General features: G+C 38.0%; 1 protein-coding gene across 1 annotated transcript; it reads right to left on the reverse strand.

The window, feature by feature from the left end:
* Nucleotides 1-9393: 9393 nt before the first annotated feature.
* On the reverse strand, nt 9394-14515 carry LOC145779087 (uncharacterized). The gene is made up of 2 exons (XM_082590658.1): nt 12791-14515; nt 9394-9516 (listed from the first exon to the last, which is right to left on the reverse strand). The coding sequence occupies exons 1-2, from the start codon at nt 14513-14515 to the stop codon at nt 9394-9396; spliced, it is 1848 nt and encodes a 615-aa protein (XP_082446784.1).
* Between the last annotated feature and the right edge of the window lie 2810 nt (nt 14516-17325).

The raw sequence follows: 17325 nt of genomic DNA on the forward strand, positions 1-17325 counted from the left end.
ATGATAGATTTCTATGATGTAATGGGATGGAAAAATATCTCATCCTTTCCCTGCCATTAAAGAAAATAAACAAAAACACTTTGCATATTTTCAGTGTTTTTGCAGAACTTTTCGCCCGCTCTGTCACACTTTGTTAACCAATCAGTCGACATTGGTCGCATCCATGTTTAGAAATGGTTCACATCGATTCGTTCTTCCTTTCACAGGCAATGCGTCACTTCCTGCCAGATCTACTTTCGTAATTCTGATTTCTGTCTTTTAGTGTTGACGTTAGTGATCATTATCACTAACGAAATTTTTGTGAGCTGCTTCAGAAATTGTTGTATCTATAAGTGGTCATCGGTAGCCTACTTTGAAAGTAATTCAGTAGGCCACTTGTTTTTAAAAGAATTCTTTATCGGCACTTGGTAGGCTAGCCTAGTTCCGTTATTTAAAAGCTACCTATGTGGCCAACTTTCATCAAAATAAAAGAGTTCAGCGTCACATGCAAAGTATGTTTGCAACGTTAGACGACTATACTTTCTGAGTTGGACTATCCGGATAGAGATTAACTAGATAACCGTTTAATTGGCACACTTTTGGCTAATTATTATCCGATACAATGTTGTCGGTTAACCGGATAACATAAAAGTGACGTTGATAACCAGCGATGTACGCGCAAACAAAAAATATTGACGCCGTCAGCGTAAACGCAAACGTTCGAAAAATCATACGCCGTATGCGTCAAAGTAACTTGTAAAAAAAGTTGGCGGCGTCAGCGCATACACTAGCGTAAACTCATTTTGTTTGCTGGATGCCAAATATTCACATGGTAGGCTATAAACTACTCGAAACAAATAAGTTTTATTTTGAATTTCCACGAAGAAACACAAGCATCTGAAAGTGTTCATCTGACATTTCATTGCGTTTTGGTTTCAATATGTCTTTGCCCATTGAAAACATTCTTTCAACTGCAGCGCTGGAAGGTATTGGCGTGTTGTAGCGAAAAAAAGACATTAAAAAGTATGCGTCGACGCTATGCGCTAAACAACCGCGAAAACTTTACGGCGTAGCCTCAAGCGACAACTAACTTATCCAAAAAAATGTGGCCGCAAGCGTTAGCGTAAACAAAAAGTCTACGCCGCAAGTCTATGGAGTAGAATTTGCGGCGTATACGTACATCTCTGTTGCTAACACCATGGCCCCCTCTAGTGTCTGGCCTGATTTGTCACATTTTTCTTTGAAACATTAACAGTCTGAGTTGCTGGCAAAATGTGGCAGGATACTCGAAAAGATAGCGATTGCTAAAGAAAAGTTAAAAGCAGTTGATTGATAAAAAGTTTATGTGTTATTGTTATTTTAACTAGAGTTAACTAAACATGATTTATTTGCCACTCCCACATACTCAACTGGCTATTTGGTGAGACTTTTGATCAATGCAACCCAGCCAAGTCCAGCAGTTCAAACCACTGGTGATGGGTCTGTTTTCTTTTTGAAGCTGCTTAGTTGATAGTTAAAACTGAAAAGTACCTGGGCAGTTCAACAGGCATAGGTATACCAGAATAGGTTAGGCATTCACCAATTTAAAATCTTTGGGTATGTTTAACAGATACCATAATACCTTGCAGCTGTTAGAGTGCCTTGCCTAGTGTCTACTGCTTTAGCTAACATAGCCCAATGATATGTCAAACAAGTATGAATGTTTTCTTTTGACTATGCAAAAACTATACCTTTTAAGTTTTTCCAAGCTTTAAAGTATGCCTAATTGCCTTACTGACAAGTGCTGATTTCATCATGAAAAAACTCATCATTCATCATTGTAGTCATTTTTTTGGTTGCTATTGTGGCATGGTTTATTCAAAATGACATTTGTCTCTCAGTAGGTTTTATTAGCCATGCTTTTGTGAAAGTGATCAGAATTGAAAGAATTAAATCAAGCCCCCAGATCTTTTTATGCCCACATTTTTTAAGTGGCTGCATGACAAGTGTTTAACACTGCACTGTAATAACAAAAAATCAAGAACTTTAGTTTTGCTCCAAGTACGGTATATTTAGACACTGGATCTTTTCAAGTTATCGCAAGTCAAATACTTTGTAATATGCATGAAAAATTGTAGTAACTTGACTGTATTTGGATTAAGTTTTTGCAGTGTGCTACACTTTATAAAAAAAAAATGGAGTGGGCAATTTAACGTAGGCTACGGTATTTTCTCAAAATTGGGCAGAATTCCATGTCTGGCAACCCTTGTATGGGAATGATAGCCACAGTCATTTTTATTTAGCCTTTTTGTAAACTGAACTGCTGTAAATTTTAATGTGCTGGTTATGGAGTTGTGTGACACTGAAAATGGTTCAATACCCGAAATCGCGATATACCGGTACAACATGGTAATTTAGACTTGGACTATGGTAATTTAGACTTAGACTAAATCTACTGGAAATAAATAGGATTGAAGGAGTTAGAAATGCTTTTAAATCTACAATGGGTCAAAGACTACTCAATCAAGTTAATCTTAACATAATATTAACATTGAAACAAATCTAACAAAATCATTGATGTTTTTACAAGTTAAAACACTTTTGCGGCAACAATAGCCAACAAAGTACTACTGTGTTATATTTACCATAAACAGCTTTTTGACATTTAGGAGCTGTGTTTTTAAAAACAAAAATACATGATCGATATGTTAAAAAGTGAGTCTACTAGAAAAAACTTTTTGAAATGCCATTACTTTTTTAATTAAACTTGTTTGTGAACATCCTGAAGCAACAAGTTTATTTTTTGCTGGTAAGTGTTAGGCTGAAACATCGTCTCAAAAGTGGGGTACTTTTAAAAATCCTCGTTATAACAAGGTGCTTAGCGAAAACTTTTATCTAGTTTTATTCGTAGTTCATAGCAATTTAGATCACCATTTAGATGCAGAATTTTTGCTGTTACAGTTAACCAGGGCTATTACAAACATTTTTGAAAGTTATAATTTTGTATTTAAATGATTGTGTCCTTTCGTGGAAAGTTCATTCATCAAAAAAAGAACAGAAAAATATAAGGAAAGTTCAGTTGTGTGATGTTGAACAAAGGAATGAAGTTGCTTTTTAGCATATTCATGGTGATTGGTGATGGACCACTTTCTGGTGGTAGAAAGGCATTCCAATTTTTTAATAAAATATCAGTGGTTTGAAAATGACTCAGCATTTGACCAGGTTTTACTTCATTAATAAAAGAAGCTTTGCCGCATATAAAAACAAGAAGCAAACACACAAGGAGTTCAAGAACAACTTCAAAACAAGACAAAGTTGAAAGAATTTATACTTACTACAAAAGTATTTAAGTGACAAGTATGAACATAAAAGTAATTAGAAAGTTTTTGTCTACCACCTGTTCACCTCTGTACCACCTGTTCACCATGGTGAGTATGTAGCTTACTGCATTAGGAGTGTTCTACTTTTGTTATAAAAATGCTGTAAGACTAAGAAGTGCTCTTCGTGATGAACAATGATGCATTGTATCCAAACCCTTCTACAAGATAGGAACGTGATGATTATATACCTTTGTTGGTTTTTGTACCTTTGCGTTGTAGATATGTTCAAAACAATGTGTTAAAAAATTGGTATTAATTAATCAGCTGGGTACCACAACTGAGAGTATTAATCCATCTTATGATTTTTGTATGTTACCTTTTTCTAGTCATTTCTTCAATGTATCTTGGACAATGGACATGCACCTAATTATTGCATGTATTCTGAAATTGTACGCGCTGTGAAAAGCAACAAACAACAGTAGTTATTGTGATAGCCCAAACACATTTGCCAACATGACATTCAACAATTTTTAAGGATTTTGTTTTTCATAGAGTCTTTTTATGTATGACTGACAATCAGTTTGGCTTCAACTTCTGTAAGTGTATTTTTTAAAATCAATAGGTTAACTATCTTGCATTTTGCTAAACCCATTGCCTACACTTATTTACTGTACTATATGTTTAGACTGTTCAAATAAATTTGACCAAGTAAAGTTTTCAAAGCTTGTTCAATGATCCGATGATATTTGTACAATTCTTGTATTTTTATGCAAAACAATGTATGATTGTAAAGTAGGGATACCATAATTCTCATCCCTTTGGTGTATGTGATGGTGTGAAGCAAGACCGAGTATTAATCTTGAAATTTTACGTAGGCTATGAAATATAATATCAGGGGTGCAGCCAGCACAAAATTTCAGGGGTGGAAAATAAGTATTTTTTCATATGTGAGTGAGCCTGGAGTGGCAACGAGTTTTATCGAAGGTGGAGCACTCACTGGGGTCCTCCCCCAGAAATTTTTTTAAAATATATTATAAAATTGCCATTCTTTCAACCAAATTCGATAGTAAAACTTTGTCAAATGATCCTGTAATAGAGTGTGAAATGTTACTTTAAAATATTTCGAAGGGAGGCAATTGCTCCCTTTGCTCGCTCCCTGACTACACCCCTGACAAACATTTATCATTACAATTTCATGGTCTTTCTTTTGGCTGCTGCATTGGCAATTATTTTTGTAGTCGTGTTGTGATTGTGTGTATGCTAAAGAAAGACCTATGTTATTTTGCACCAAGTATTCAGGATCTTTTCTAAAGTTTGTCATTTCTGCAGGCAAACGTATTTAAAACGGTTATTATTTTATGTATGTTATTTTTTCTACACCGTACTTGTTGTGAGGACCTATGTGATAAATAATAGTTTGCACTAATTATGCAGAAAAAGTAAACTTGTGAAAGAGAAATTCAGATCGTACGTACATTTATTTGTGCATTGCCAATTGAAACTTTGAGGGGACCCGGAGTTTGGCTTGGTACCGGGCCCAATTATGCACTCAATGGCCCTGCCAAGACGTATTTTTTTATAATGTGCATTGAGTAAAGATCAGAAACAATCTACTGAATTGTAGAAAATGTTTATTTTCTCCGTTTACGTTAATGTTGATGGTTTGGAGAAAACTACTTCTGATAAAGGTTTCATTTCGTATTACAGTTGACATTTATGAAGATTAATAACTATCAATCAACTCAAAGAAAGCTCACGATATCGTACAAAGCTTTAAATACTTATTACTAATAAACGAAATGTTTGTTACCCTCTTACAATATTTTCTGAAAGAACTTTAGTTGTAGAAACTACAATGTTTAAGACAATTTGAGTCAGCCTGTTAATAAAATCCTTCAAAATGTGACAAATCTGGCCTTATCTGCAGTGGGCCATGCTAACACGTTTTTACATCTTTGTAGCAAGTTTCATATATTTATTTGCTACTGTGACAATTGTGAGTTTGTGACTCACATAGAAACGCAAACGACTGAAATTATCAAGAAGATGAAATATCTTCTGGCAGGTCTCAAACCCACAACAATGTACGATAAGATAATAATATAATAAGACGTCAAATAGAATCACATAGATTCTATTTGACTAAGCTTAACTGAAGATGATCTAGCTGCTAGCTGATCGAAATCGATTTTTAGCTATTTATTATTGCACTGACTCGTGTGAATATAAATTCGATTCGTTTGTATTACGAATGAAATTATTATTTTAATGCATGACAGAACCAATTGTAAAACGAAGACTGTAAAAGGTTTTGAATTCGAATGTAGCCTACAGTATGAATTGACTAAAGTTTAAAGATATTGAAACAAAATCCAAACATGTGGTGAAAGCCGTTTTTCTTGGGGCTATTTTCTATAATTAAGAAATGGGAATAAGGAAAACTGTGAAAGTAGCCTACAAACTCTTGTAAAGTTAGATTTACACGAACTTCTCCTCTCCTGTTGACACGATATAACAATCGATGTGTTTGTGTTTCATAAGAAATGCATTGTAGGTAATAAATGTTGGCAATGCGTGACTTTTTCATAACATCTGAGGACATTCACAATAAATTGTGTGAAGGTTATGATTTTATAAGCTTTTATTTGTGTAAACTTTTGAAGAGCAGTTGTGTGGCAATTAATGTATAGCCTATTACTGAGTGGACTTAAAGGTGGACATGAAGATTGCACCACTGCACCATCTCTTCAACCACCAGGTGTAAGCTTGGATACGACAAACAAAAGGCTTAGCCTAACCGGTTAGCTAAAATATATATATCCCGGTAGCCTATATCATGGCCATCTGGAAATGCGGCCTGATTTGTCACATTTTGCAGATTTTGATTACCGCTACTCAGTAGCCTAGCCAGGAATTTTGAAAGGGGGGGGGTTGACGACCCAGCGGCGGGGAGTGTGGGGGGCCTCCCCCTTGCAGTACCGGTCTTAGGGTATTTCGGGCCCTGTGCGGAATATGCTTTGCGGGCCCCAATGACAATGATCCAATTCAGTAGCGTAGCTAGGTACTTTGAAAGGGGAAGGGTGGTGGTGGAGGCGTGATCGCCGAAGGCGACAACCAGCGGCGGGGGGTCTGGGGGGCCACTCCCAGAAAATTTTGAAAATTTACTTTGAATTTGGGGTATTCTGAGAGCATGTTCAACAAAAATTTAGGTATGAATATTACTGTAAAATGGTGCTGTCCGATGGCATAGCAAAAAGATAAGATCATGCTTTCTTTGGCATTTTTCGGAAATAAAGCTATGTCTCTGTGTTGAGTCTGGATGCAACCTATTTCGTGCCCTAAAAAATTTGTACCCCGATTTCGTACCCTGAAATCGTGTAACAAAATCAAATTTCGACCTATTTCGTCCCCTGAAAAGATCGAGAAATTTTGAAATGTTTGCGGCAACTCCGATCAGCGAATTCGGTTATGTCGTGTTTTTTTCTCGATCTTTTCATGGTACGAAATGTTCGGGGACAAAATAGGTTGAATTCGTTGAGTCTCTATGTTTTCTTGTTGCTAATTTCTTTGTTGAATTCACTTGTTGAATTTTTCCATTGAAAATGACAAAATTACTGCATTTTCTGAGTAAATTGCGGGCCCCTTAATTTGCGGGCCCTGTGCGATCGCACGGTTTGCACACCCCAAAGACCGGCACTGCCCCTTGGCTACGCCACTGCGCTACTGCTAGTGTTTGACTGACATTTTTTGAGATTTTTTAGCTTTTGCTGTCTCTTTATGATATAAAAGCTTCTTGTTGCCTTGGGGAAGCAGTGAAAAATGAGAAAAAGTAAGTTGAAAAAAGCTCAATCAGACTGTTATTGAAAATTAACACTTAACAGTCTGACTAAAATTTTCGAAATCAAATTGTTTTTGTTTTTTAACATCTGATGATGTTAAAACCTATTGTGTCATCTGGGGAAAACAGTAAAGGCGTCAAAATATAATTTTTAGAAAAATTCAAAAATTGCAGTCGCCAAAAGTCGGAAAAATCTGGAAAGTTCTGCAAAATGTGACAAATCAGGCCGTATCTTTAGGTAGCCATGGCAATATTCATTATCCGGATAGTAAAATTTATTAATATCCGAACTAACCCTAACTATAACCACGACCCCGAAGTGCTATAATGCAGACGATAAATCAATGTAAAACAGAACAGATTTGTTGGTCAGGGAAGCATAAAAACTTAATGTTCTGAATGGCCTTCTGCGAACCAACCTTAGCCTACTAACAATGACATAGCAAAATGCTATATTGTTTGAAAGGACTAAAATAGCGTAGGCGATTTCATCAACGGAATGTTGCATACGACTGCAATTGGTAGTTGGTAGTTGGAAAGCCATGATATTAAGCTTATATGTTCTCATTACCGCTTGGTAAAGAAAACTGTAGAACGTAGGGGGAAAAGGGTAATTTTAATTTCAACTTTAGCTCTGATTTTAAGATACATTTTAACACCTATGGCGTAATTTCTTTGAAATTTCTATTCAAAACTTATGCCAAACATTTCAAAATTTTATTACCAGAGGTTTAAGAATGTAGCCTAGGGGAGAGTGGGGTTGGTTGAATCGGGGGTTGGTTGAATCACGGTCGACTGCGCTGAGACTAAAAGCATTGAACCGAATCAGATAACTTGTTTCGCAAGGCATGGCCATCATTTCAGCATGCTGCAACGCACAAGTTTCGAAGTTGGTGTTTAGTTGGCGATTTTGAGTACCCCATATTTTATAGCTGTTTGTAACATTTCAGTGTTTTTGTATTTTTCGTTTAGCTTTAGTTAGATAGTGTGCAGATGAGAAGGTGAAAGTTAGTTTTGTAGCCAGTTAACTAAGTGTTAAGAAATCAGTAATGACGGCCAAGTTCAAACTCAGTATAAAATAGCTTTTACTCTTATTTTCTGTGATATCTTGGTGGGGTTGGTTGAATCACGTGATTCAACCAACCCCGTTATATTTTTACCTGATGAAATCATTAATCAGAGATGAGTCAAATAATCTGTCAAATGAATCTACTAACCAATGTAATCGTGTTCAAACGTCTATGATGTCACAGACCATTGGCGTTGCTGATGAGTCACCAGCCTCGAACGAAAGCTCAATTTCTGAGGTGCAAGGTCTGCTAACCGCCACAAGCGATGAGGAACCGGTCAATACACCTTCAATCTCTCGTTCATGTAGGAAAAGACTCGTATTGACAAGTCCCGGAGTTAATTCAAGGCCATTCAGCCCTGAAATGGTGCATGCGTTCCCCAAGGCCCCTGTCAAAACAGGTAAAAGAAATGGAAGAAGAAAACGCCTCAAGTGTGTGATACTGACGGACACGCCAGAAAAAAAGCAATTCAGCATAGGATTGCTAAGAAGCCTAAAAAGAAGAGCAAGATTCAAGCACAAGAAAAAGGAAAAAAGACGTTCAGCAGCTACTGCAGATGGAAGAGCATGGCTATGCATCCAGTGTGGAGAAAATTACAATAACAGTGTTGACAGAGAAGCTTGGGTGAAATGTATCCTAATAGGCTCATGAGCTCTGTACAGATGGGCTGTTTATTTGCACAAAATGTGTTAAACTGTTTTGCTTGTTTTTTGTGGAATGCTGTAAATATTTTGCCATTAAGTTAGTTTGTAGTTATTCGAAATAATGTGTTATGTTATACAAAACAACAAGGAATTCTTTGATATGATTTTATGAATGATTCAACTAACCCCACCATGTGATTCAACCAACCCCGTTGTCTCAAAAATAGTACTTTTTTTGAAATTTGCACCAATTTTAACTGCTTTGTAGTATCTATATGAAACCATTTTCATCTAGTAGAGTATATGTCCAAGTATCAGCATACCAATTTTCACTATGATCCGTAGTCTGTGGCGCCCACAAGCGGAATAAAACCTAAAAATGATTCAACCAACCCCACTCTCCCCTACTGTTGTATCCTAAAACCAGAGCTAGAGCTGGATTTAAAAAAAAAAAAACGAGCTCCACCCCGAAGTGCACTATGAACAGCGATAACAGCTGCTCGCAGTACTACAGCGTAATAGCCTATTTAATTTATATACTAATGACTTCAACTGGCAAAAAATCAGACTCTGGCTCCTATTTTTTTTTCAGGAATTTCAGACTCCCACTTCAATGCGACCTCGGTTCCTAAATACTCCAAAACTGCGATTCCAGTACACTTCTGGCCCATACCAGAGTTCGTAAGCTACCGGTACATATCATCAGCTAACATCGCTATACAAATATGAGACAGTTTGGCCACATTAGATAATTTAAATTTAAAATGCAACCATAGCCTAATAAAACTTGGCAACGTTTCCCTCCAACGACGCTTATTTATTAGAAATTTTAATAACTTATGCAAAGGGAAAGCATCACTAGTCGACAAAGCGTTGGCACAACAATGACATAGGCTACGGTACGCCTAGTTTTATTTTGATTGATTGGTTGAATCTTTATCCTCGGACTGGGAAAGCTTCTTGCAGAGCTTAATCTTGGCAGTTTCGCATACTTGTAGAGGCTTTGAATCACTAACTGGAATTCGAATAACAGGTTGTGACAGGCTGTATAGAGGCTTTGAATCACTGACGCAGGCCCGGTCGCGAATTTTTTTTCCCACGAGCTTTCTGTCTCATTGATTCTAGTCACTCTAAAAGTAAGATTTTCCGAAAGTGTTTTGAGAGATTGGTTGATTCAGATTTGCGAAATAACTATTTGCCAATGAAATTGTGCAATGATAATAAAATATAAGCTTTCCCTAACCCTACTTTTTTTGAAAAGCTCTTGTGCATCGCAAAAATTAATTCAAAGAAAATAAAAATTTTTGACTTCGACGGGCGTCGAACCCTCTTTCTCACAAAAACTAGGCAGAGGATGAAACCACAACCAACCGTGCCAGAAAATTGTTGCGAGAAACGAGAAAATGTTGCATTCACACGGTTTTAATATGCAAATGAGACAGAAATCTCGTGGGAAAAAAGTTTTGCGGCTCGGTCACCGAATTTGACAGAGCGAAGTTTCTGATAGTTGAAGTCTTGCCGCCGAAGAATTATTCCATCCATTAGATGCCGCTGAATGGAGAGCAATCCTTAACGTACGTTGCTCAAGTGCACACCCCCCGAGAGTCGAACCAGCGCAGCTTGATCTTGAAGTTTCCTCTTTCCAGAAGTCACGGGCTAACAAACTGAGCTATCGGGGCGATTTTAAAAGAAAAAAATTTATGGTAATATAAATATCATAGTAATTTGTAACCTTTAATTATATTTTTAACTTGTAATATTTTGCTTTATATCATTTAAAAATTATAAGCAATTTAAACATAAAAAGTCAGGTTGAAATTAAAATTATCTCTAGAATTGTTATTAATAAAATTTGTACGATAAAAACTTTGCATCACATTGCAAGAAACGTAATCAAACGGCAACTTTTACTGATGTAATTCTAATTTTTTTATATCATAAAGCTACAGAAAGGTACTGATGGAAGACTGTCTTCCATCCCATCCCATCATCCGAGTTATCCATCCCATTCCATCTTTGTAGCATTGCTACTCAAGTGCCTGGCAGACTCTAGCTGGGGGGGCGAGGGCTGACACTTTGCGTATAGCAGCCTTAGCCCTTGTCTACTCTTCAGCAGAGTACTGTGCACCTGTTTGGTGCCGCAGTGCTCACTGCCATAACATCGACACTGCCATAAACAGCGCCCTGCGCACAATTACCGGATGCCTGCGTCCCACACCATTGAACAATCTCCCCATTCTCGCTGGCATCCAACCCGCTGAGCTTCGTCGCGAAGAAGCCACTCTGTCCCTCGGTCGACGGGCACTGGAGCCTAACCACCTTCTCCACCACAAGATCTCTGCTCTCCCAAACGAGCACCCCCGTCGACTGAAATCAAAACACCCATTCGTGCCAGCCGCTCAACTTCTAATCAACAAAGCTGATGTACAAGACATCTATGCGGCTGCTTGGGCGGACCATAAATGAAGTTCTGAATGGAAGTCAACCGCCACCAGACTCTATTCGTTCATCTCCGACGCCGACACACGCCCCATCGGTCTAACACTACCAAGACAGGCATGGGTGCACCTCAACCGTCTCCGTACGGGCGTCGGGCTTTTCCGCTCAACCATGCACCAATGGGGAATGGCCTCTTCCTCCTCCTGTGAATGTGGTGCCGAGGAACAGACCGCAGACCACATCATCAATGACTGCTCCATCTTCAAGCCACCTAACGGAGTGGAAGGTCTGCGCGTCTTGGATGATGAAACCAAGGACTGGCTGCTCTCTAGTAGCACTCCAGCTTAGTCCGGAAACATCGTAAATCTGGGGTGGTAAAAGGATAGACCAGTGATTCTCAAACTTTTTAGTCCATCGCCCCCTTTTCGTTATTGAAATAAAATTTCGCCCCCCTAGTTCTGTCATGTTAAATAAACATTGATAATAGAGTGATAGACAAATTTAGTTTTGGGAATTTAATTAACGAAATTGACAGTAACATGATAATGTTCAATGGGATGGATGAGCTTGGCAAAGTTTTGAAATGTTTGGCGACATCTTTTTTTGATTGATTGATTGATTGATTTTATTTCGTTGTAGGTAAATATAATACAATAAATACAGCAATAAAAAGGAATTTTCCAGCAACGGGAATCTGCGAAGAGACCATGGGTCCTCGAGTCAAGCAGATACCCCAGATTCAAAAGAAGTTCTAAAATTGCGATAAGAATAATTCAAAAACGAAAATTGGAACAAGGGTTAGAAGATGGTCACAGAGAAGTATATTTAGTAGTCTATCGGTAGCATAAAGGTAATACAAAATTAAACGTGCTAGTATTTGGCGATGAGTGAATTTTTGTGTTGTTTTTTAAAAGAATAAAATGACAGTTTACGCAAGCTCGTTGGTAAGGAGTTCCAGACTTTCACTCCGGCATATTTAATGCTGCGCTGGAGTCGGGATGAGGCGTAACGTGGGACAAAGTAACAATCGTTGGAAGAGTGTCTAGTAAGACGTGCATTATACATGAGTTTGGTTTTTTCAAAGTAGTGTGCGAAAGGCAGAGGCAATACATCCGTATCAAATTTAAACATGAATTTAGCAATTTCGTGTTCGTACAAATCTTTAAGCTTGAGTATGTTAAGTTTCTTATAGAAAGGTGTGACATGATCAGACCACCTGCCACCTGCTACTATTCTGACAGCCTTATTTTGTAAGGTGCTAAGCTTGTTCATTTGTGTCTTGCAGCATGAACCCCAAATCGTTATCCCATATACGATATGAGAATGTACCAGTGCGTAGTATAATTGTAATAATGTTTTGTTTGGAAGAATGTATTTGAGTTTCGACAATATCCCTACAGATATAGAAAGTTTCTTGTGGAGCATATTAATGTGAGGTTCAAAATTTAGACCATTGTCAAAAATAATGCCAAGGTATTTGGCAAACTTAACTTGTTCGATCTGAGCACAATTATAAAGTACATTGATATCTTCTGGGTAGCTGCATTTTTTAGGAGGGATCACAATGACATTTGATTTGGAAGGATTGATAACTAATTTATTGGCATTAATCCAGTTCTTGATGTTAAGTAATTCAGACGATATTTCTTTTTCTAAGTAGGTTGGATTCGGAGCATTAATTACCAGGCAGGTATCGTCTGCGAAAAGTCTTGGAACAGAAGACGTGCAGTTTGGTAAGTCGTTTACGTACAATAAAAACAGCAATGGACCCAGCGTTGAACCCTGAGGTACACCGTGTGTTATGCATCTCTGTTCAGATTCCTGTTCATTAATCGCGACATACTGCATTCTGTCTTTTAGGTAGGAGGAGAATAATTCGTTTGCTGTACCTCGGATTCCATAGTGGTTGAGTTTGTATAGTAGAATGGGATGGTATACCGTGTCAAAGGCTTTTTTAAGATCCAAGAGAACCAAACCTGTGTACAGGTTGCTTTTTACGTGTTCATAGGTGGCACTAATAATATCAATAGCGGCATATGAAGTAGAGGAGCCAGACCGAAATCCAAATTGCGTAGGAGCAAGGACAGAATGTTTGTCTAGAAAGGAAGAGACCCTTTTATATAAGAGCTTTTCCAAGATTTTTTCGAAAGACGATAAAAGGGAGATAGGTCTATAATTATTTACCTCAAGTTTGTCTCCAGATTTGAAGACGGGTACAACTTTGGCAAGTTTAAATGTATCTGGGAAAATACCGAACTGAAAGGAATAGTTAATAAGATTTGAGAAGGGCAGGGCAATAATCACGGAGGCGATCTGTATGAAATATGCTGAAATGTCATCGTAGCCAGTTGCTTTGTTGGGTTTTAGGGCTCGGATTTCTTTGAGTACCTCATCGCCAGTCGTTGGTTCAAGAAAAATAGAAGAAGGAACGTGGTTTGTAAGGTAGGATGTGAAGTTGTTATCTTTGGCAAGCGGAACGCTGTCAGAGATCTCTTTTCCAACGTTGCAGAAGAATTTATTGAATTGGTTCGCCATTTCGATGGGTTTGTTTGATGACACTCCATCAATATTAATGGAATTGATTGTTTGCTTTGATTTTTGTTTATTTGGCAGCAGTGAGTTAATGACTTCCCAAACTTTACGTGGAGAAGATTTGTTCAGTTCAATTTCCGAATGTATATAATTTTGCTTGGAAATGTATTTCAATTTGGTGAGCTTATTTGCGTATTTTTTGTACTCTAGCCTGTCTGTTTGATTCCCTTTCAGGTAGTGCGATTGGTACATTTTTTGCTTATTTTTAATTGAAGTAAACAACCCACTGGTAATCCACGGCTTCCTTTTTAACTTGCACATTTTCCTTGACATTTTTTTCAGTGGAGCGTATTTGTCAATTGCGTTTTTTAAAATCTGTAATAGTTCGCTATATTTATAATTCAGTTCCTGAGGTTGTAATGATTTAATACCCAATAGAAACGTGCCTAGTTGGGAGTTCAAGTCCTCAATGAAAGAACCCGAATCAAGGTTACGCTTGTCTCTGTAGAAACGAGGTTTGTGTTGATGCGGGTTGTCAACGTGGGAAATTATACAAAAGGTAGGGTAATGATCAGAGATGTCAGACTTAATTATTCCCGGTAATACGGAATGAGAGACATCGTTCGATAAAATGTGATCAATTAGTGTTGACGATTTATCAGTAACTCTTGTTGGCTGAGTAATTATAGGGCAAGTACCATTGCTGTTTAGCATATTTAGATAATTTGTGACCGGCGAAGGGAGAATGTCATTTAAAATATTGATATTGAAATCACCTAATATATAGTAGGTTTGATTCATTTTGTTTAAGTTACTTAGCACACTGTCCAGAGCATCAACAAAACGTTGGATATTGGTGTTTGGGTGACGGTATACTACGCCAATTTTCATGTTAGCGCTTGTTGTGGTGTTACTTATATTAACAAATAAGCTTTCACAGTCAACACAAGGCACTTCAAAAGGTTTCAGGGGTGTGATATTATATTTTTCTAATGCGTAAATCAAAACTCCACCTGCAGAAGTAATGGAGTTAACGTATTTATACTCGTACCCAGGTAGAGTAATATTTCTTTGTAAGATAGAGTCGAAGATCATCCCATTTATGAACTAACAAGCGATTTCTTTGCTTTGAAAGCATCAAGGTCACTGCCGAAAACCCCTTTTCAACCATATGAAGTAGGAAACGACAAAGTCTACATTCTAGCTTCTTTCCAAGGAAGCTTATATTTGCCAGCAACCTGGCACCAAAACAAATCGTATCGATCATTTTTCAATTTCACTCTTGACTCATCATCTGTTTGCATATCAATGAAATGCTCTTGAAGTTCTATTCTACAGTAGGCCTATGTCTGTGGATTCGGTAGAAAATGGTTGTACCACCCAGTTTGGAACATATAGTCCAGTCGTTGAAGGGTTTTACCTTGACTTAATTGGTGTAAAGCTGAAATTTTGAACATTGGTTCTGTTCATTGTGTACAATGACCAAAAAAAAATCCCCGTGAAAATTTTTTGGTGAAAAAAAGTTATCCGCTATTTTCGAAATTCCGCCATTTTTTTCAAAATGGCGGATGTACAAATAGTGAATTATTCAATTTTTATGAAATTATTGTTAGTGTTGGTGCTCATTTAAAAGTAAATTTCATACTGCATACTGCAATTATTTCACATTGGCAAAGTTTTGGTCCACCGTGATTGCCGGAGGAAGTTTACGGATACACGGAAAAAGGGTTCAGGGAAAATGCCTGCAAAGAAATTACGATCTGTGACAAGGAAATTCAAGCTTCTGAAGCCTCCAGTATACTTAGTCAAAAAGGTGCTGATGGGATTAATGCTGCTAGTACTAATAGAGGGGACAACACTGTTGCGACAGCTGGTCGTAAAGTACACATAGAGTCATAGACTGTTGTAAAAGTTATAGGCTACCAACCCAATCGATATACAGCTAAGGAAGAACAGAGAGGAAAGTGGGTCCTGCGTCACGAGGAAACGAAGTGTTTGGATTCTTGATGGAAATTTCGGCAGTAAGACTCATTGTTTGTTTTGTGGGACTCGAGCTTACGGACAGACCTGGCTTTAGTTTTGTTAAAACAGATGTTTTTGCAAGGACTATATTAGAGTATTGTGAGAGACGTTCTGACGATTGGTCATGCGTCGTGAAAAGTCGTATTGAATATTACGGTAGCGATTTGCATGCTGCAAACTGTTTATACAGTACCATCATTCTTGTAGTGTTAATTTTATATATGGATTTAACGTACCCTTGCAATGTGGTAGAGTACCTGAGGCAAAACGTCGAAAATCTGGTCGACCGAAGGGTGAGGAACAGGACCAGGTATTTCTAAAGATGTGTTCCCATCATGAACAGAATGATGAAGAACAGTTAACGATATCAGACCTCAAATCTAAAATGAAGGAGTTTTTAGCAAATGATGATTGCCTTCCTTGTGGATTAAAATATGTGAAGACCCAATTATAGAAACATTGCGGTGAATCTATTTATATAGCTGAAGGTCAGGGCCTTCATTGCATTGTCACGATGAGAGAGAAGACATCCGAAATCCTTCGATCTCATTAGGCTACCTAAAAACAAGGCATGAGGATGATGAAGAGTCACAAAAGAGAGAAATAATTAAAACTGCAGCAAGACTTATCAAAAATCGTGTTGCATCTGTTAATGATCACTATCCAAGCACAGACGCACTCAATAATAATAATCGTGTTTTATTTGCGCCCATTGCGATACATAACATAGCCTACAGTAACACTGCGATCACAGATGCGATAGCCTCTAACAGACGACAGGGAGCAGCGAAGTGACATTTAGGCCTAGTCTTCGAGTCAGCTGCTCCCCTTATTTTGGCTTGCCATTAAGTGTCTGTGCCGAGATACAGCCGCGTGCTCTGGAGCGGTATCAAACCCACGTCCTTTCGAACGTCGCGCAGGCGTTCTCACCACTCGGCTACGCAACCGACACTCAATCTCGGTCCTGCTCTAATGTAGCCCACTTGCCTGAAACTTTGCGAACACTGTTGAGTTCCTTAGTTGTAGGAAAAGACACAAAGCAAAAGGTTGCAAGTATTAGCCAAGCTGTCAGACCACGAGCGGTGATTGCACCATTGCAAATTGGTCTTGCTGTTCAAGGACATCATTTGTACAGGTCGAGATTTCTTGTTGATACTTTACAGTTTACACAATATGGGATATTGTTCTTCTTACGCAGAAGTCCTGAAGTTTGAAAAGAATGCAGCTGATTGTGTAGCGTCAGAAGCCATTGTTCTAGAGAACATAGACCTACTCGAAAGTACAATGTTATTTGCAGCTGACAATATTGATCATAATATTATCACCCTGGATGGGAAGGGGACTTTCCACGGCATGGGAATGGTTGCTGCCTTGACACCGAGTCAGAAAGCAAACCGTATGATTCCAAGGCACAACATATCACAACTCAACATCATAAAGAAGACTAGGATTGAAATCATGCAACTCCGCTTTGCCAATAAAGCGCAGAAGACATCACTGGC

Source organism: Aplidium turbinatum, chromosome 10 (assembly GCF_918807975.1).
Source record: "Aplidium turbinatum chromosome 10, kaAplTurb1.1, whole genome shotgun sequence".
NCBI classification, from domain to species: domain Eukaryota; kingdom Metazoa; phylum Chordata; class Ascidiacea; order Aplousobranchia; family Polyclinidae; genus Aplidium; species Aplidium turbinatum.